Source organism: Diaporthe batatas (genome assembly GCF_019321695.1).
Source record: "Diaporthe batatas strain CRI 302-4 chromosome Unknown Contig00009, whole genome shotgun sequence".
Lineage (NCBI taxonomy): Eukaryota > Fungi > Ascomycota > Sordariomycetes > Diaporthales > Diaporthaceae > Diaporthe > Diaporthe batatas.
The window spans coordinates 1,445,870-1,464,923 of record NW_025408556.1 but is presented as its reverse complement, the minus strand read 5'-3'; the positions used below and the strand labels follow the sequence as shown (position 1 = coordinate 1,464,923).

The window sequence follows — 19,054 nt, the reverse complement described above, 5'->3', positions numbered from 1 at the left end:
CAGGAGGGTTCGCTTTGCCAACATCGACGTCGGCCCTGCGTTGCGCTTCGGTGCTGCCAATCTTGCCCTCCTACCTAGGCAGTTTTATATCGGGACATAGAGAGTAAAGCAACCCGGGAATAAGCAAAGCGACAAGGTTTCTTTGTACGAAGCACGAGAGGAGCTTTTCTACGAAGTAGCAGAAAAGTTGAGGCGTTGTTTTCCAGGGGGTCTCCCCCTGCAACCCCCCTTCCTCGCGTAGCTCACCCAACGCTACGTCCACTAGAGCCAGCGTCCACCTACCCAGCTTTGACCTCCACCTAGCATTTTCCGTTCACCCACCCAGTACCAACTTTTCTTAGCAAATCCCTTACATTTACAAGTACTTTCTGAGTCGGCACACGTAAAATCTTATACTGGGTGGGTGAATGGAAAATGCTAGGTAGGTGGAGGTCAAAGCTGGGTAGGTGGACGCTGGCTCCGTGTGACTTCTCTTTTTTTATTCGACTAACCCCTATACTACTTTTAGATCATGCCCAATCCATATACAAGAAAAATTTTGCCGATCGCTCTGTATAATGGAGAAAGATCCGCTCTTCGGTATTTTTAGGCTTCACATAAAGACTCTCATCGTTACGCTTACTACATAGTAAACAAAGGTGTGTTGACGGCCAAGTCTTGGGGGTGGTTTCCAAGTTGATCCAGGTGGGGCACCTGCGGGCAGCGGAGTCATCATAATGCCCGACGCACATGGCATGACTCAATCTTGGACTGACAAGTGGTTCGTAAAACAAGACACATACAGTTTTGGGCGGACAGATGACGACACGGGGCATAAGAGTCAGCGTTGAAGGGCCGATTTGTCTGTGCGACTGCGCGTGGGCGGTCAACTCAAAGTTGGGTCGAGGTCCGCCGTCGGGAACGATGCCTTCCAGCCTTGTCTGTGCGGTACGAGGCTCAGCCACGTGCCCACGTACTGTATTCTCTTTCCACTGTTATTGGCACTGTATTTCTTCAAACGCTGGGTCTTGAGCGTTTACCACTGCATGAAGGCGCCACGTACATTTTACATGTACGGGGATTAAAAAACGAAACCACTTGGGTCGAGGTCTTGCTATGTGGATCCCGTTCGAGTCACCGACCACCAGGAGATCGAGGATGAGGCAGGTTGCTGGCAAATTGGTTTGCACGCTTTGTGCACATCGCGTCCCAGCAGTGGAGAATCGGGGGTCATATGTAGTATTTACATAGTTGCGTGCGCGTCAGGAGTCGTCATCAGACAAACCCTTCTTCTGCCCAGGTGGTTTTGGTAAACGCAAGTGGGCAATCGATGGCATCGGGGTAGTCCATACTGAAGCTCAAGCCAAAGCTGACATTGAATGCAAGCTTCAGAGTCTCTGGATTGTTTCTTGTCATGGATACATACCAGCCTCACGTACATTGGGTTCGCCAGGTTCTCAACCTTGTCGGCTGCGTCGCTATTTTCCTCTTCTACCGCACCATGGCTCTCAACACCTACTACCCAGCAACAGTTGACCTTTTGATCAGTATTCTTCTCGCCGAATACTGCCGCTTCAACAATGAAGGACGACGGATAGCCTTTCGGCAAGCTGCCTGGCACCCGAAGGACAAGGAAGACGTCGAGAAGCATGCCCTCACTGCCTCGGCGCAGCGCGAGGCAGCAAGTAGTGAAGCTATTGCCGCCGTCGTCGGCTGGCGCGAGGACCCAGCGCTATGGACGCGCTGCCTTGAGAGCTACAAGAAGGCTGTCGGGTGCAAATTCCTACTCGCTGGAATCGACGGCCATGACCCGGACGATATGGAAATGGTCGATATTTTCAAGAAGGTGCGATAATCTCCCAAAACCGATAACCAGAGGCAACCAGGATGATCATCCATCAGAAGGTCTAAACAAAGCACACGGTGGTGGTGCTAAAATGTGGGCAACCAGGTCTATCCCACACAATCTTGCGTTGTCTATGTCGATGAGCCCCTTGGCGAGATCGCCAATGCCGTCCGGGCGTCGGAGAAGATGAGCAGGCGGAAGCTTGGCGACGCCATAGACGAAAATGGCATCAATGCTATTGCAATGGAGCAGTGTAAGCAGGTTGCGCGGCGTGTGCTGGAGCAACAGCTCGGTGGTCGATCGCTGAGCGGGCCGGAAGGCATGAAACAGCTGTTGGTATACCAGCGGCACATGCACAAGAAGGGCATTATGTTCACTGTGCTGGTGTTCTCCATCGTGCTGGCAGACATGCTGGGCGTTGAGTTCGTGTGGTCCTCTGATTCGGACACTATCGTGCTTCCAGAGTCGCTCGACGGAACCATTAGCACCGTTGCCGGCGATCATACGATTGGAGGCGCCAGCTCCGGGCTAGTCGTGCACAACGCTGCTGATACCGTAGTCACGAAGCTTGCTTCCACGATCTACTGGTGTGAGCTGTATCTCACACGGTCTATGCCCGGTTCAATGGCCGTTAGTGATTGCCAGAGCGGTCCCAGTGCAGTCTTCAGGTTGTCTGCGATCAGTCCGATCCTGATACGATGGTACAACCAGCGGGTATTTGGGAAGAAAATGGTGAGTTGGTCTCCCGGAGGACGGTCCGCGGATTCTAGTGTACCATGTCATTTAATGCACATGAACACCGAGGGACTGATTGATTCAAGATTGTCAACGAGGACCGTCATCTCACGACACTCTTACTCCTCAATGGCTGGCACGTCATATATGCTGGCGACATCATGACCGAGACAGAGAGCCCAGTGACGCTCGTGCGCTGGATACGCCAACAGGTACGTTGTCGTACAAGATCGAATACAAGATCGAGAACAGGCAGTGTCAAGACGCGTTGCACCCTCTAAAGTTCAAGTCTGCTTACTTCAGATTAAGGTCCGCTGGGCTCGAGCACAACATATCGAGTCGCTGCTTTTGCCGAGAGTCTACGCCAAGTCCCACCCGTTCCTCTTCATGTCCGCCCTCCGCCGCGAGCTGGCCCACCTCGTCGTCTTCGTCCAGTGCCTGCTGTACCTATTCACGGAGCACAACTTGCTGTACTTCAATATGCCAGACTTCGGCCTGCGCATCATCGGCATCGCTCTCTACAACTTCTTGCGCAACCCAGACCGCCAGTCCACTGCGGCCGTGGTGTGGATGATTCCGGGCCTGTTGTTTTACAATGTTCCCTTGCCCGCTGTGCAGGCATGGAGTTTGGTAACTCTCACAGCAGATACATGGGGAAACTGCATGCGGTCTAGCACCGAGCGTGCAAAGAAGGAGAGCACGAGGAAGAAGTGGTTCGAATCTGGATTCTTCGTGATCTGGATGGGGGTGGTCGGGGCCATGCTTGCGAAATGGGTGTCCACGCGAATGGCGTTGATGCCTGGGCAGATGCTTGTTGTCATGCTCTCAGCGGCTTCGCTTTCGACCTTCATTTTCTGGAGGATTACGATACAGTCCAATTAACCGATTTGTGAGGCTCTGGCAGCACAAATTGAGAGAGCTGTAATAGAACATAGACACTGGCAGGGGCCAGACCCACTGCCGCAGTCTTGACCCGGGGGCCCACGGCGACCATGAAGGTACGGGTTTACGTGAGTTTTGAATTGAGAAGGTATCTCACGATATTATGGAATGAGGGTACACTGCCATTGAGATTTAAGAAAACATAAACAGTATGCCATTGTACCCATTTGGTTTTCATCCATGTGACTAAGCATCATCGTCAACGACTGCGGTCTTGCGACATGTTCAGCTGCTCGGTTGCTATTGTTTATCAAGCTTGACCCGTTTCAAGGTTCCGTTGTACTTGGATTAAAATATTCCGCTTCTTATTTCACGGCAGACTCCCTTCATGGTTGTTGATAAGCACGCTAAGAAAACCACAAACGCGTGGGCCCCGGAACGTCCCTTCCACCCAGAGACTGAGCCCCCGAAGAAGAACGTGGTCGAGACAGCGCATAGCACACGTGCACGTGAGAACAAGGAGCTCCCAAGGGCCATCGCAGGCCGGAACGTGAGCACCGTAATGGTCATCTACCATTAACTTTCGCTGACATTAACTTATCACTGGCAGTGGGCGGCCTTGGTGTACCATTGATGCCAGTGCCTCTCTTATGTCCACCATCCTGCTCTTTGCTTTGGAGAACACCCTCGTGAGTCAGTCGGCTCCCATTCGGGACACCATGTACATTCTGACGAGATTTACAAGGTTGCAACTATCCAGCCGGTGCGTCCGTGCAGCTAGTCAGCCAGCCCAAGTAGCCTCCATGCCTTCAAATGTTTCGGATTGCAGCTCTGCTGCTTCCTCCCTACTATTCCTTAGGCTTCCATAGCTTCGAATCAACAACTTCTCGCGGGAATTTTGAGCCTCTTTTGCCGTACCGGCAATTCGTGAGCGCCGTCTCAAAGATTGAAGTCTGGAACGAACAAACTTGGACAGGTCACTGGGCGGAAAATTGCACATTTGAACATACTAGTTGTTGGCAGGACGGGTAGGCCAAGCCCATCACAGTGAAATAACAGCGCTTGAGAAACACGGTGCCTGATGCTCCTAGACCGAGGTGTCGTGCTCGTCGATGTATCCGTCCCTGATCCCCTGCGCGACAATCGGCCAAGCTGCAAGCGCATAATTGCTGTCTCGCGCCAGCACGTACGGCACACTAACGCCATTGTAACCCTTCGGACTCTCCACGTCGTTGAAGTAATTGTGCAAGAAGAAGGCATCGCTGAAATCATGAGCCCACCACTTCTTCTGGCTCACCTGGTGCCTCTCCCAGACCGCCATTGGATCCGCCTCGGTCAACGTTGCCCTGTCCGCCAAGGGGTCCAGCCCCCGGGGGGCAGCGGCGTCGCCCTCATGCCTTTCCAGCGCCATGTTGACGCTCTCCTGCGTCCAGGTAAACGGCGCAAACGCCCCGGGGTCCATGATGAGCACCTCCCGGGGCACCGCGGCCAGGGCCTGTGCGACCTCGGTGATGAGGTTGACGCTGTGCTCGACCCACTCCCCGGTGAACCTGCGCGGGGTCTCCCGCCTCATGACGCGCATGACGGCCGAGTCCTTGGCGGCGAGGAGAATGCCGTTCATGACGGTGGCGTCGGACTGGCGGCCCACGACGGCCTTGAAGCCGGACTCGAGGAGGGGGTCGGCGGACCTCAGCGTGAGGACATCCCAGTCCAGGTATATGCCGCCGTGGAGGGTGAGCTGGTCCAGGCGGACAAAGTCTGACTTGTGCTCGACCCGCTTGATTTCGAGGGCGTTTGCCTTGGTCCGGGCCGTGACTTTGTTCAGGCGGACGACGCGCGGGAAGGCTGTGAGGACTTTCCTGGTCCAGGATGAGCCATGTTGAGCTGCGTGGGTGATGTCGTCGGGGGTGTGGTCTGTATGGATGTATATCACGACCGGCCGGATGAAGACGTAGGCCGAGTACAGGGCGAGGAATGATTCGAACGAGAAGTGCAGGCCGCTGGACTCGTCCTTTTTGAGCTGGACGAAATGCACGATTGGCGGGATTGACGCTCCCTGGCCGGCATCTGGGCGACTGTGGGATCGAGACGGCGAGTTGGGCGACGTGGAATAGTGGTGGGTAAGGGTCATAAAACTGAGCAAGGAACCGAGTACGAAGCCGACGGCCACCGGGAGGACGAGATGGCCGGCGGGACGATGCCCGGGGAGAAGTCGGACCATGGCCCGGGAGGAGGACTACTAGTAACAGTGGCTTACCAGTCTGGGTGCCGGAAGTGGCTAGTCGAGGAAGCGAATAGGACGTGTGGGTGTGTGTGGTCTCATTTCGTGCAACTTGACGTGCATTGTTGTAGCATCGGTCTGGTCTGCGGTAATTAAAATCGACGCACAGATATCTACCCAGGCCTGTACTGTGGTATACAAGACGAGAACTCAATCTCTGTCAGGGCGTGGAATGATCGACGCCTGCAGGCGTGCCCGTTGGAGATGGGTCCTTGCGTACGATTCAGACACATGTGCACTCGGGTTTGAGGATTCGGGTCATTATTATAGTTTGACAGAAAACCAGGGCAGATTTTCCACTGGATGCAAGAAAAAAAAAAGGGTTGTTCGTCAAATTAGAAGTGCTTGCTGCCTTGCCCCCTGCTCTGCGAGGGTCATCGCGTACTACATAGTAGGACCTCGAAGAGAGGAGGCTATTTCATGGTTGGGTGGTGAATACTCCACTGCAGAGATACTCTGTGGGACGAGCAGAAGGTTCAATATTGGGCACCTTGGAATAGGGGTCTCCGGCAGGGGTGGGCCATCGGACGGACAGGCAGGGGTTTCCCTACCACCGAGGAGCTTTGGCCAATGAAAAGGTACGGGGTGACATGTAACCCTAACCCTGGTGTCCGCCGCGTCCCAGCACTCAGCCAGCAGCCCACGGTCGCAGCCGCAGCTCGGGCCTGCCGTTGACATTGGACTGGCCTCGCTTCGGTTGGATTGATTGTTTGGTACTCCGTACTCCGTACCAGCCCTGAGCATTGGGCGCATGCTTTGTCCAGTCTGCAGTGCAGTCGCCGGTTGTTTCTCTCCATGTCTCCATCTCGGACTGCAGATCCTTCTTCTCCCTCGTCTCCCCCTCCGCCTCGCTCTCAGCAGAGTCTGGAGACTGCGACAGTCACGAGCCGGCCGACCGGGCAACGACCACAATACACAAACAACAAGCTGCATGGGCATGCATGGTAGACCAACCCCGACCAAATACCCCAACACGCTTCCCGTCGAACCCGCCCCTGAATCGCGTCTCCCGAACCCGACCCAGCTCTCAGGGCCACCTCTCAGAGCCACTCAACACCAACAGTGCTGCCGTGAGCATCCTCGAGAGCATCCCAAGCACAACACAACATAACACAACAACACAACACAACCACACCACCTGCCGTGGCGCATGACCTGACCCCCTCCCCAGCCTGGTAGCCAAGGGAGGAGGCTGTCTCGGGCCCATGGACAAGACAGATACTGGCACTGGCACCGGCAAAATGGACTCTCCCGAGAGCACCATCGACCTTGCAGCTCGCAGGCCCCTGCCCGAATCGTCGTCCACCCCGACCCTCGACGTCGACAGCCTCGACCACCACCCTCGAGATATCTCGCGACCTTCGACCGCCTACCGAGTCCAAGACCAAGACCACGACCACGACCATGGAGGTGCCAACGACCAGCCCCGCGACAACGACAACAGCAACGAGCCCACGCCGGCGCCCCCAACGTCCTCCGCGCCACGCACCGTCCTGAGGGCCGATGATATCCCAAACCTCCGCCCTCCAAGCGGCTTGCGACACCAGGGCGACGCCCAGCATGCTGCCAGCGCGGGCGACTACAGCTTTGCCGAGGGCCACAGCGCCGTGCCCGAGTCCGAGCCCAACGATTCCTACATGGCCCATGTCAAGAGGCAGCTGCAGGACATCGAGTCCAGCTTCACCACCCCGATCTCTCCTCTTCCTACCCTCCACTCCCTCGGCCAGGACGACACCTTCGTATTCGACTCTCCCTCCAAACCTCCCAAGCCGCCCACCCCCGCCCCCGCCCACGCTCCTGCACCGACCCCCGCCTCCTCACAGCCGCCAGCTCCCGGGCACACGGCCGGAGACGACCCTTCCCTGCCCCACATTCCTCCGCCTGCCGGGTCCGACCACACAAGCCCCGAACCCAAGACAGGGCCAGCGGACCAGCTCCACGCCCCCGAGGGCACATCCGCCTTGGAAGCCTTCTCGTCCTCTCCCACTGGTGCCACCACCGCGCGGACAATCTCAAGAGCAATGTCAAGGATCAGCAATGCGCATACCAACAGCGGGACCGCCGATGATAACCAGCAACCCCACGAAGACGGCGACAGCATCGCGCACCATGACTCATTCGTGGACGATTCCTTCCTCCGACCAGCCAACACGTCAGGGACGTCGGGAGCTTCGGCGACCTCGGCGACTTCTTCGCAGCGGCACCCTGATGCCGACATACCAAAAATAAGCGTAGACGCGGGGAGCACACCCGGCCATGGACTCAAGAGCGGCAAGCGCCCAAAATACTTGCGGAGCCGCATGGCCAGTCATCATTCGTCCTCGTCCTCTTTCAACGACGACATCGAAAGCGACGTGACTGCCGGGACTGCGGGGGGTCTCGGTGCCGACTATGCTTTGCAGTCAGGCGGTGCGATACCGGCTTTGGGAACATCACGAAACAGCAGCATGAGCAACATTGTCACACGGCAGATAAGCATGGGAAGCATGGCCTCTGATTTCCGGGAGGACTCGACAGGGCGCATCGGTGTCGAGCCACTCGAGCCTCTGGATGAATACGAGGGCATGTCCTCCGATAACCCCAACGACGACAGGCTCAAGACACCCAAGGCCCCGAGGCAGCCCCTGACAGAGCCGACCGACACGGCTATCGCCCGGCACGTTCGAAACGTACAGGTTCCCGAATCCCTTGCGAGAGAATACCGGAGCAAGACCGGGTTTGTCACCCCCCGGAGGAAGCTGTCCGAGGTCAATCTCGGCGCGAGCGTGAGCACCACTCGCACCGCAAAGAACCTCACCCTGAAGGAACAGAGCAGCACCATAGAACGGCTGTCCAAGGAGAACTTTGACCTCAAGCTCAAGGTTATGTTCCTGAGCGACCGTCTCGACAAGCTCTCCGAAGAAGGTATTAAGGAGATGATCTCGGAGAACGTGGAGCTCAAGACCAGCGTGGCTGTCATGCAGCGCGACAACAAGGTCCTTCGCCGCCGTGTCAAGGAGCTCGAAAAGAAGCTCAAGGATGAGGATGAGCGACCCGACACCGCCAAGAGCGGTGGGTCCTCGGGCCCCGTGCCGGACGACTATGACGCCCACGCCAACGAAGAGGAGCTGATCTATCTCCGGGAGCGGGTTGACGAGTTCATCACTGAGATTGAGCGCCTCAAGCAGGAGAGCATGAACAAGGAGGCAGAGAAGAGGCGCATGGCCGAGGTGGTCAAGAACCTGCAGTCCGTTAATGAGAACCGCGTGGGCGAGTCCCTCGGCCAGCACGACGACGAGCTGGATGCGTGGAAGGAGTTGTACAACCAGGAAAGCGCGCGGCGAGAGCAGTCGGACGAGGAGAACAAGAGGATGGGCGAGGAGAACCGCACCCTGCGCGATGAGATCTTCCGGCTGAAGCAGGATTTGGCCAACAGCACCCACAACCTCGGGGGTCGGCCGTCGTCCCATGCCTCACAGCCGTCAGGAATGAGCCACACCACTAATATCTACAACATCACCAAGAAGAGCCGCCCCCAGTCACCTTCAAGGCCACAAACGCGCATGTCAGAGGCCGATACCATGAATGGGGCAATGAGCGTCAGCGTGTCCCTGGTGGAGGAACTCCGCCGAGAGAGCGAGCAGCTGCGGCATGAAAATACCGAGCTGAGGCGCGAGGTCGGCGCCCAGACGTCAATGCTGACATCAAGAAACCGCGAGAAGGAGAGGCTCTACCAGGAGATTGAGGATCTGAAGATGGCAGCTCGACGGGGCGGGCCCACGCCATCAACAATCGACAGTCTTCTCGACAGGTCGGCCTCCCGTGCCGGTGCCCACGACCGGCCGCAGTCCCGTGGGAGCGGCATGACTCGCACCGCAACGCTCGATGAAGACCCGGAGCGCGAGGAGCTTGAGAACAAGCTGGCCGAGTTCCGAGACAAGCTCAACGAGGCCAAGATGCAGAACCAGGATCTGCAACAGGAGCTTGGCAACTACATGCAGGAGTATGAGGCCGAACTGGAAGGCAGGAAGCAGGCCGAAACAGCAGCCCAGCAGCTGCAGGAAGAGCTCGAAGCCACCCAGAATGACCTGCTCACGTTGCAGCAGGAGCGTGACGATCTCCTGCAGGAGAACTCCGGGTTGGACCACGAGTTCAACGCGCTACGCGAGGAAGCACAGGACGAGATCGACCACCTCGAGAACGAGAACGAGCAGCGGGAGCAAGAGATCGCGCGACTCAGCCAAGAGCTTGCTGAGCGCAATGAGAATCAAGAGGCTCTGCAGGAAGAGATGCGCCGGCTGAGCGAGGACATGATACGCTTTGAGGACACCCAAGAAACGCAGCTCCAACGCATTCAGGAACTGGAGACAGAGCTGGCCGAGGCGAACAAGGAGCTCGAGGACCTCGAGGCCAAGCTTCTCGAAGCCAACGACAAGGCGCAGAGGCTGGGCATCCAGCTCGAGTCGACCCAGAGTGAGATCTCGTTCCTGCGAGAAGAGCAGGAGGGCGACAAGCTGCGCATCGGTGACTTGGTCGGCCAGTTGGCAAACACCGAGCTTGCGCTGCGCGAGGAGAAGGAACGGGTTAAGGAGCTCGAGAACCAACTCCAGTCGGAGCGACACCAGCGCGAGGTCGTGGCGAACCAGGAAAAGGCGGACGTGCAGCAGGTGGTCAACAATCTTAACAGGGAGTTGTCCACGTCCAAGGATGAAGCTAGGAAGCTGCGTAAGAGCCTTTCTAGGCAAGAGACCGAGACGACGGAGTGGAAGGCGAGGTTGGTGGAGCTCGAGAATAATCTGAGGGAGGCGCTCGGCGATCTCAATGGCACGAGATCCAGCTTCCTCCGGGTGAGTTTCTTTCGTCCTTGCTCATTTGTCAGACTCGTGCGTGGGGGTGTTGTTCTAACCGCGACCACAGGACATTACCAAGCTCCAAAATGACCTCGATACCACCTGCCGGGAGCTGGATGCCACCCGGGCCTCGCTCAACGAGAAGGATCATCTCATCAAGCAGCGTGACGAACTCCTCGAGAGCCACGCGCTCGAATCGCGTCGACTTGGCGACACCCTCGCCAAGGAACAGCAGGCGCACCGCAACACCAAGCACCAGTTCGAGACATACCAAAAAACACAGCAGCACGTCCACGGCACAATGTCCTCTGCCGAGCTCCGCATCAAGGAGCTGGAAGCCGCCAAGAGCCAAGACAAACAGCGGCTTACCAAGCTCGAGGCGTCGCTCAAGGAACAGCTCAACGAGCGGAACAGTCTTCTTCTGGTGCTGTGGACGCGCCTCTCAAGCCTCTGCGGGACTGACTGGGCGCACGACAACAGCCTCATCAGCGGCCGTGCCCTCCCATCTCTCGAATCGGTCGCGACCATGCTTCCCGGGTTCAGCAAGAACCTCCTGGCTGCTGTCAGGACCATCGAGTCGATCGTCAGCAAGTTCCAAGACCGGGTCAAGTCGGTTGAGCGGGAACTCTGGCGTGAGTACCAGCACCTCGAGGACAGCCTCGACAAGCGCATCAAGAAGCTCGATAAGATCGAGTCGATTGTCCGCAACGGAGTGGCCACGGGGTCTATCGGGATTGCGGGCCAGATGAGCCAGGCCCTCCTCGAGGAGCAGAAACAGCGCCTGGCGAAACTCGAGGATGCATATCGCCAGCTGAAGGTGGAGAACGCGACACTCCGCACGGCCAACGAGGTCCGCCACGCCATGCTCGACCCTCGGGCGGAGCGGGGCGACGATGACGATGGCAGCCCTAGCCCAAGCATCCCGACCGGGCCGACAGGACGGGCCAGATCGGGCGAGAGGGGCAGCGGGCGCAGCCGCCAGAGCTCGCGGCACGTCAGCGGTGGGGCGCCGACGACATCGAGCGGATCGTCAACGCACCGAGCAACGAGCCGAACCTCGACGATGACCCGGGAGACCATGACACGAGAGACCATGACGAGGGAAAAATCGAACGAGATCGCGGCCGCGCAGGACGTGATTAATGAGTACAGCCCACGCCACAGCAGCCTCAGCAACCACAGCAACCATAACAACAACAACAACAACAATAGTAATAACCACAACACGCGCGAGCTCGTATCAGCGGCGGGCTCCCGTGGGCCGCTGTCCCCAGGGGCGCCGTTCGACGTGGAGGTCAAGTGGATGCACCGCCTCAAGGACATGGAGAACAAGCTCAAGGCCGAGAGGGAGGGGCGGCGGCTCGACCGTAACGAGGCCAGCCGCAAGATCATCAGCCTCGAGGAGGTTGCCCTGCAGGCGCAGGCGCGGGAGGCCAAGATCGAGAGGAGGCGGCGGATGGAGGCCGCGCTGTCGCTGCAGGGCGGCGGTGACAAGAGCGGGAGGAGGAGCCCTAGCGCCGGCGGGCTTTAGGAGACGGGCCCCTGCGGGAGATGCCGACGTGCCTCGGGGGGCCCGGGTGGTGGAGGGGCCGATGCGGGCGGCGAGGGGGATTTCTCGCTTCTCCCTGAGCTGGACGGGGCTGTCTTTCTTTTGTGATCTCGGTCCTGTGGTGAAAAAGAAGGTGCCTTTTGTGAGGGCATATACAGCAGGGCAGAGCAGGGCAAGGCGTTGGGGTTGGAGGGTGCATTCAGGGTGCGACAGGACGGCAACGGGAAAGTTCAACAGGGGGGGGGGGGGTTGGTGTATGATACCTGAGACGAGGGCACCGAGAGGTCTCTTTTTTCTATTCCTTCTCGCTCGGTGCTATGGATACGCTTTTACATTACCTTGACATACTTTTCTTGGGGGGGGGGGGTTGGTTGCATGATACCGGTGCGCGCAGTTCATATACATGTATACCTACCTGGGTACGGAGCGTGCCTGTAAATAGCCTGACCTGAATTGTTGACGACGGACGATGTCCGACTTTGGTTTTCTGATAGCTTCGTTGGGTGGCTCGTTTCCTCAATGGATGTGATCTGAGCCTTTTGAGTTCCCTTTCCAGCGCCGTGAAATATACCGTACAAGACCTACAAATGTTGGACGGGCCAAACGATCGACATGTCATGCCTCTTGCATTGTTTGTCTCCACATCACATCACATCACATCGCATCTCAGTCAAGCAACACCCTGCCCGGCTCAACATCAACAGGCAGCTTCGACCACCTGCTCGCATACACCCTGCCCTCCTTGATCACCCCGAGCAGGTGCCTCTCGGGCCTCTCAAACACCGTGACGTCCTCGAGCGGGTTCGCGTTCAGCACCAGCAGGTCGGCAACAAACCCCTCGCGGACCTGGCCCAGCCTCGCCTCCTGGCCCAGGAGCCGCGCCGGGTTGACGGTCGCGTGCCTGAGCACCTCGGCGGCGGGCAGCACCCCCGCCCGCAGCCCAAACTCGCCCAGCTGCTCGGCGCCGAGGAACGAGAGCAGGTCGCTGCCGAGGCACATGCGGACGCCGGCCTCGTGCGCGAGCCCGACGGCCTCCAGCCCCCGCCCGAGCAGCCCGGCGTTCTTGGCCGCGCTGGCGCCCGGCAGGAAGCCGGCGTACCTGGGGTCGGCCATGGCGGCGTGCGCGACGAGCGTCGGGGTCAGGAAGACGCCGCCGTCGGCGAGCAGCCGCGCCGTCGCCGCGTCCAGCAGGTTGCCGTGCTCGATGCCCCTGGCGCCGGCCGCGACGGCCCGCCGGATCGCCGCCGGCGTGTAGGCGTGCGCCGTGGCGAAGGTCCCCGCGTCCGAGGCGGCTGCCGTTATCGCGCGCATCTCGTCGGCGGTGAACTGGATGCTCGAGAGGGGGTCCGTGGGCGAGGCCACGCCGCCGCCGGCCATGAACTTGAGGAAGTCTGCGCCGCCTTTGGGGGGGGGGTGGTGCGTGGTGTTAGCAAATGGTAGATGGGAGGAGGAGCAAGCAGCTGTGGGACTGGACTTTTGTGGAGGAAACGGGAATCACGTACGACGCAGCTGTGTCCTCGCCGCGGCCAGCACGCCCGGCACGCCGTCGACGACCATGCTCAGCCCGCCGTCCAGCTCGCCCCCTCCACCTCCGCCTCCACCGCAGCACCCCATGTCACCACCGCCGCTGCCGCCGCCCTCGTGTGCCCCACGCCGGTCCCCGTGCCCGCCGGTCTGGCTGATGGCGTGCCCCGAGATGAAGAGCCGCGGGCCGGGGAACACGCCCTCGCCGATGGCCTCCTTGAGCGCGAGGCCCGCGCCGCCGCAGTCCCGCGCCGACGTGAAGCCGCGCTCCAGCATGGCGCGGCACTGGTAGGGCTGCCGCAGGGCCGACACGGCGGCGGGCGTGGCCATGGCCGACTGCAGGTCGGGCGTCCCCGGCACCGAGGCGAGGTGCACGTGGGCGTCTATCAGGCCCGGCGTCAGGTACCTCCCTGCCGAGTTGATGTAGATTGCGTCGTCGCTGTTGGTGTTGGTGTTGGGCGATGACGACGATGGTGCCGGCGTGATGGACTTGATGAGGCCGTTTTCGATGCGCACTATCCGGCCCGGGCGGATCTCGCCGGCGTCGGTGTCGACCACGTCGATGTTCACGAAGACGTACGACTGCTGCCGCGGGAGCTTCCAGGGCTTGTAGACTTCTTCTGGGATGGGGGAGTCATGCCTTTGCCGTTGGGCATAAGTCTCCTGGCCGGTTCTTGTTCTCATGGCCGGGGATCTGACTGCGGTTGCTAAGGACGCGTATACAGACTCAACTATGCAATGTGGGTGACGCACAGCCTGAGATGATTTGAGGACAGAGGATGAAGCCAACAAACGACATGAGGTCTGTAAGGTCTGAAGTGTGAATCCCCCGCTCCGGCATGTATAAGTGCCGCCCCCGGCTCTCCACCCCGTTGATAAGCGGCCCGCTCCGTGCCGGGCCCATGTCTGCTCACGCTCCGGCCGGCCCCGCGACATTTGATATGCTCTGGTTGGCCTGCCAAGGCACGTATAATGACGGTATGTCTGAAGTGTTGAGAGGTTTCCTGGGTTCAGTTAGCCAGACCAACACTGGCATATGCAAGCCAGGATCCCGGTTCCGCGTCACATGATATCCCCTAGACAGCTTTGTATCGCAACTGTCTATGGAATTCCACTGCAGGCCTCCAAGCTCGACTGTCTGCTCCGCCATCAGCGGCGTGAGTGCTCTTTTTGGACGTGGTAATCCTACGAGCTGTTTCCAACCATGTGTTGGAGCTGTTAAGGTGTGTCTGCCAATGTCCATAGACTGTGTTTAGAGCGTTCTTCTTACATCTGCTGCTGTGTCTTGGGCGTGAATTGTACTTGACCAGAACTTACAATAGCCCAGAAGATGTTTGAGTATTAAATCTTGCATCCTGGAACGCAACGTTGGTGGCATCTGCCGCATACTTGCCGGCCACTGTGGCATGGTCACTATGATAAGGTGGGCTCACCTTTTAAATTCACCGCAATTCCCCGATGGTGAGCAAACTGTCCTTAGTCCGCTGCTTTCTGTCTAGCCAAAGCATGAATCTAGTTTGAGAGTGTTGATAGCGGATCATACAATGTATTTTGAACAGAAGCCACGCCTACACAGAGATGTTAATGTTGGACCATGCTTCGATCGTACTGAAGGGGAGCCTGTAGGTCGTATACTCTTTCTTAGCTATACCCGAGCCAGAGAGCGAGATGAAGGACTTCCGGCCAAGGCTCGGCAGGGCGATAGGCTTCAACCCAGCGGGGACTTGGTTCAACGCTTGTCTCAAGGTAAAGGACCATAGCTCAAGGGAACCTAACCCTGGCTGGTATGCAGTGGGTGCTGAACCGACTCGACGAAGCTGCCGTGTAGATGATCTCGCGTCACTAAGCATCCCCTTCGTGTTGTCACAAACACCCATACCTTTACTCAGCCCTAGATCGTGCCCTCGTTGGGTGAGACCAAATCAACAGTAGCTACACAAAAAGTATATGAGGTGAAAACCGTACAAAATTCGATGCTGCTGTGGAGCTCGGGCTTTCTTGCATCTTCCGGGCCATCAGCCCCCGACTGATGGTGAAGCCCTCCAGCCGTCGGGTAAAGGAACCCCTGGTGCTGCTGAGCTTGTCTCGCCTCTCTATGGCTGCTCAGGAGCTGTCTCGGTCGATCTAGTGTTGGCTGAAGTTCTCGTCGCGCCTCGACCTCCACGCCAACCTCGTGACCATGTTGCACTGTCGTGTCGGGTGAACAGGTCTATTCGGACCGGATTGAAAAGCACTGAGCCGGAGCCCCCTTCGCGTGTACGGTAAGTCCTCGAGTCGTGTAAAGCCCAGCCTCGAAGGCCGGCGTTTACCAAACACCGACTCGAACTGCCGCCAGCCAAGACCTCCGCTAAGAGAACAAGTGGCTCGGCCTCAGCGCAAAAATGACCTCCGCTGAGCAATGCCAATATCGGCGTGCGACCGTGTTCGGTCTCGCCGCCGATGCGTTGCAGACCGCATCCAGGCCACGCAACATGATTGGACTGTTGGTGTTATTCTCGACATCCCAGCGGTCCGGTAGCAGAATCCGGGGAAGCGTGATAGCCTTCTTGGTATGCGGGGGATACGCGGGGGTCACACGATCATCCTAATCACAACGACGCCTAGCTCTACCCTATCCAGCTCAACACCAAGACGCCAACCCGTTCGAGAACCTGAAGGTGGGTACTTGCGTCTCGGCCAGGCTTGGAAAGCTTCTCGAGGCTTGAGGACGCGCTCGTCCGAAACTCAAGACTCATTGGTAAGACGTCCCGACGACGAGGCACGTACTACAATGGTCTCTATCTAAGGTATTTCCTGTGAACGCTGCCATAGAGAAAAATGACGGCCGACGATCGTGCTCCAGCGTACGGCACAGCCCCTGACAGCGAGAAAGATGGAATCACAGGTGGTAACCATGTTGAACGTGTTGAGACGCTTGACCATGACATCTCCCTGGCCAAGGTGGAAGCGGACGCCAAGCTGGATGAGTTTGGCGCTCGCAGCAAGACGAACCCAGCAGAGATTGCCCTTGTGAAGAAGCTCGACCGCACCATCTTGGTAAGCCTCTAGAGGTTCGCACACGGGGCTGTGGTCGCTAACCTGCAAAACAAACAGCCTCAACTCTGGATCATGTACTTGTAAGCCGCCCGGAAACCATTCTTCGCAATCATGAGAAATTGACTGACCCGTTTCAGTTTCAACTTCCTCGATCGCAATGCCCTGGTCAATGCCAAACTCAATACTTTGGACGAGGACCTGGGTCTCAAAGGCACACAGTACAACACTTTGATCTCTATTCTGTTTGTGGGCTACATCGCAGGACAGATTCCATCGAACATGATTTTGAATCGAGTCAGGCCTTCGTGGTACATGGGCGGTGCGTCTGGCCGGCCCCCCTCACCGTCTACAAAAGCTAACTCGCAACAGGCTTCTGCATGGCCTGGTCAATAACGTGCCTCCTCACCTTCTTGGCGAAAGATTTTGGAAGCATGCTGGCGTGTCGCTTCATGCTCGGTGTGACTGAAGCTCCCGTGAGACATTCAACTACGAACGCGCAGGCAGGCAGAGACATCGTGACTAACAGGAAATCACAGTTCTACCCGGGCGCTCTCTTCCTCTTATCGCTTTTCTACACCAAGAAGGAAATTGCAACTAGAATGGCCATCTTCTACACTGGCAACATGATTGCCTCGAGCTTCGCCGGCCTTGTAGCTGCCGGTGTATTTGCTGGACTCGACGGTAAACATGGCCTTGCTGGGTGGCGATGGTGTGTTGATCTTTTCCCCCGATCTCATTTTCGTTCGTGACCACTGACACGTATGGTGCCCAGGCTCTTCATTATCCAGGGTGCCTTGTCGATCGGTGTCGCGGCTGCATCCTTCTTCCTGCTCCCGGACCATCCTCTGCAGACTCGCTGGCTCAGCGAGGCTGAAAGGCAGCTTGCCCACAGGCGCATCGCCGCGGACACCACGCAGCGCGAGGAAGCAACCAGTGTGTGGGTCGGTCTCCGTCAGGCCCTGGCTGACTGGCGCACCTGGGTATTCTGCCTGATGTACAACACGCACATCTCCTCTGTCAGCTTCCAGAGCTTCCTGCCGACCGTGGTCCGCACCCTCGGGTACAACACCACGACCACGCTCGCCCTTACCTGCCCACCATATCTCCTGGCTGCAGCCATGGCGGTCTTCATGTCTTACACGTCTGGGCGCTACAACGAGCGTACATGGCACATAACCATCTGTGCGTACTACCGTTCTCTATTCTAATCTCTTGGTGTTTTGGAATGTTTTGAGCCGCGTGATCTTGTGACCGTACCGGTTGACTGACACATACTGCTAGGCAAATGCATCATTATTGTGGGGTTCATCATCCCCGCCGTGACAACAAACACCGCCGCCCGCTTCGTCGCTATATTCATCTTCGTCACGTTCTCCTTCGGCATCAACAACATCATGCTCGGCTGGACCAGTGTGACCCTGGGCCAGACGCCCGAGAAGAAAGCAGTCGCGCTCGCCCTCTGTAACTCGCTCGGTAACATGTCGAGCATCTACACGCCGTACCTGTGGCCTAGCTCGGATAACCCGAGGTTCTTGAAGGCGTGGATGGCGAGCATCTCGTTCTCGGCGGTGGCGGTGATGGCGGTGTGGGTCATGAGACTCAGCCTGCAGCACAAGAACAGGAAGCTGAGGCAGACGGCCCCGGAGACCACAGTGTTCTATGTTTATTAGATGCTTGCATGTTATTCACTGCGGAAAGACAAGAACCCCAAAGTTCAGCGTAGATCTGGATATGTATGCGGAGTCGAATTAGACAGGCTTGGTATAATAGCTGCCATATATCATCATCGACTAACAGCTTCGTTTAGTTATCGTCGTAGTATTGATATCTTCTCCTTGACACTCTTCCGGGTCTGGTGTTTACTTGAACACGGCCCCCTTTCGCTCAAATCCCAACTCCGAGACACGTAGGAGATATCTTAGTTAAAGGCAAGCTCCTGGTGTGGCGCCGGTAATGCACTGTCCCTGGATCAGGCTCTCAGCACGTGAGGGGCCGGCTTTGTGACGCTTTTCTTGCGCCAACAGTTTCAAGAATCTGAACCTGAGCCACAGGACGACGAATGATGATGCTCATGGATCCTCGATATCATCTATACTTAAGAGCGGCTGGCAGGTCCGTGATGCAAAAGTTGAGCAACGCCCCCAAGACCATGACAATGAGCACACACGTCGTCCCCAAGATGCAAAACACAGTGAAGCCATATGAAGCATTTTGAAAGTGGGCGTCGTGCTGCAGTCGCTCCGTAGCTAGACCAACCTGCATCGCGGCCAACACCACCGCGACGAAGACGGTCGCAGCGGCCATCCACGCAAGGTTATCGCGATAAAAGCTGCTGTAGTTGTTCCAACCACGGTGGTATGACTGGAAAGGCGGGAGGCGAGTGAAGCGGCTGA

At 57.7% G+C, this 19,054-nt stretch overlaps 5 protein-coding genes across 5 annotated transcripts; 3 read left to right on the top strand and 2 right to left on the bottom strand.

The window, feature by feature from the left end:
- Positions 1-1,393: 1,393 nt before the first annotated feature.
- On the top strand, positions 1,394-3,442 carry KVR01_008038 (uncharacterized protein; the record flags this gene model as incomplete). The annotated part of the gene is made up of 4 exons (XM_044783257.1): positions 1,394-1,825; positions 1,931-2,557; positions 2,647-2,772; positions 2,870-3,442. 4 exons carry the CDS (start codon positions 1,394-1,396, stop codon positions 3,440-3,442), a joined length of 1,758 nt encoding a protein of 585 aa, XP_044643016.1.
- Positions 3,443-4,013: 571 nt separating this feature from the next.
- On the bottom strand, positions 4,014-6,147 carry KVR01_007731 (uncharacterized protein). The gene has a single exon (XM_044784892.1). It carries the CDS (start codon positions 5,661-5,663, stop codon positions 4,530-4,532), a length of 1,134 nt encoding a protein of 377 aa, XP_044642709.1. The 5' UTR covers positions 5,664-6,147; the 3' UTR covers positions 4,014-4,529.
- Positions 6,148-6,431: 284 nt separating this feature from the next.
- Positions 6,432-13,137, top strand: KVR01_008124 (uncharacterized protein). Its single transcript, XM_044788194.1, has 2 exons — positions 6,432-10,549; positions 10,620-13,137. Exons 1-2 carry the CDS (start codon positions 6,929-6,931, stop codon positions 12,081-12,083), a joined length of 5,085 nt encoding a protein of 1,694 aa, XP_044643102.1. The 5' UTR covers positions 6,432-6,928; the 3' UTR covers positions 12,084-13,137.
- Positions 12,768-14,630, bottom strand: KVR01_007677 (uncharacterized protein; the record flags this gene model as incomplete). The annotated part of the gene is made up of 2 exons (XM_044783209.1): positions 13,604-14,630; positions 12,768-13,501 (listed from the first exon to the last, which is right to left on the bottom strand). Exons 1-2 carry the CDS (start codon positions 14,559-14,561, stop codon positions 12,768-12,770), a joined length of 1,692 nt encoding a protein of 563 aa, XP_044642655.1. The 5' UTR covers positions 14,562-14,630.
- Positions 14,631-16,442: 1,812 nt separating this feature from the next.
- On the top strand, positions 16,443-18,331 carry KVR01_008169 (uncharacterized protein; the record flags this gene model as incomplete). Its single annotated transcript, XM_044792312.1, has 7 exons — positions 16,443-16,661; positions 16,719-16,741; positions 16,799-16,980; positions 17,031-17,134; positions 17,198-17,370; positions 17,434-17,843; positions 17,943-18,331. 7 exons carry the CDS (start codon positions 16,443-16,445, stop codon positions 18,329-18,331), a joined length of 1,500 nt encoding a protein of 499 aa, XP_044643147.1.
- Between the last annotated feature and the right edge of the window lie 723 nt (positions 18,332-19,054).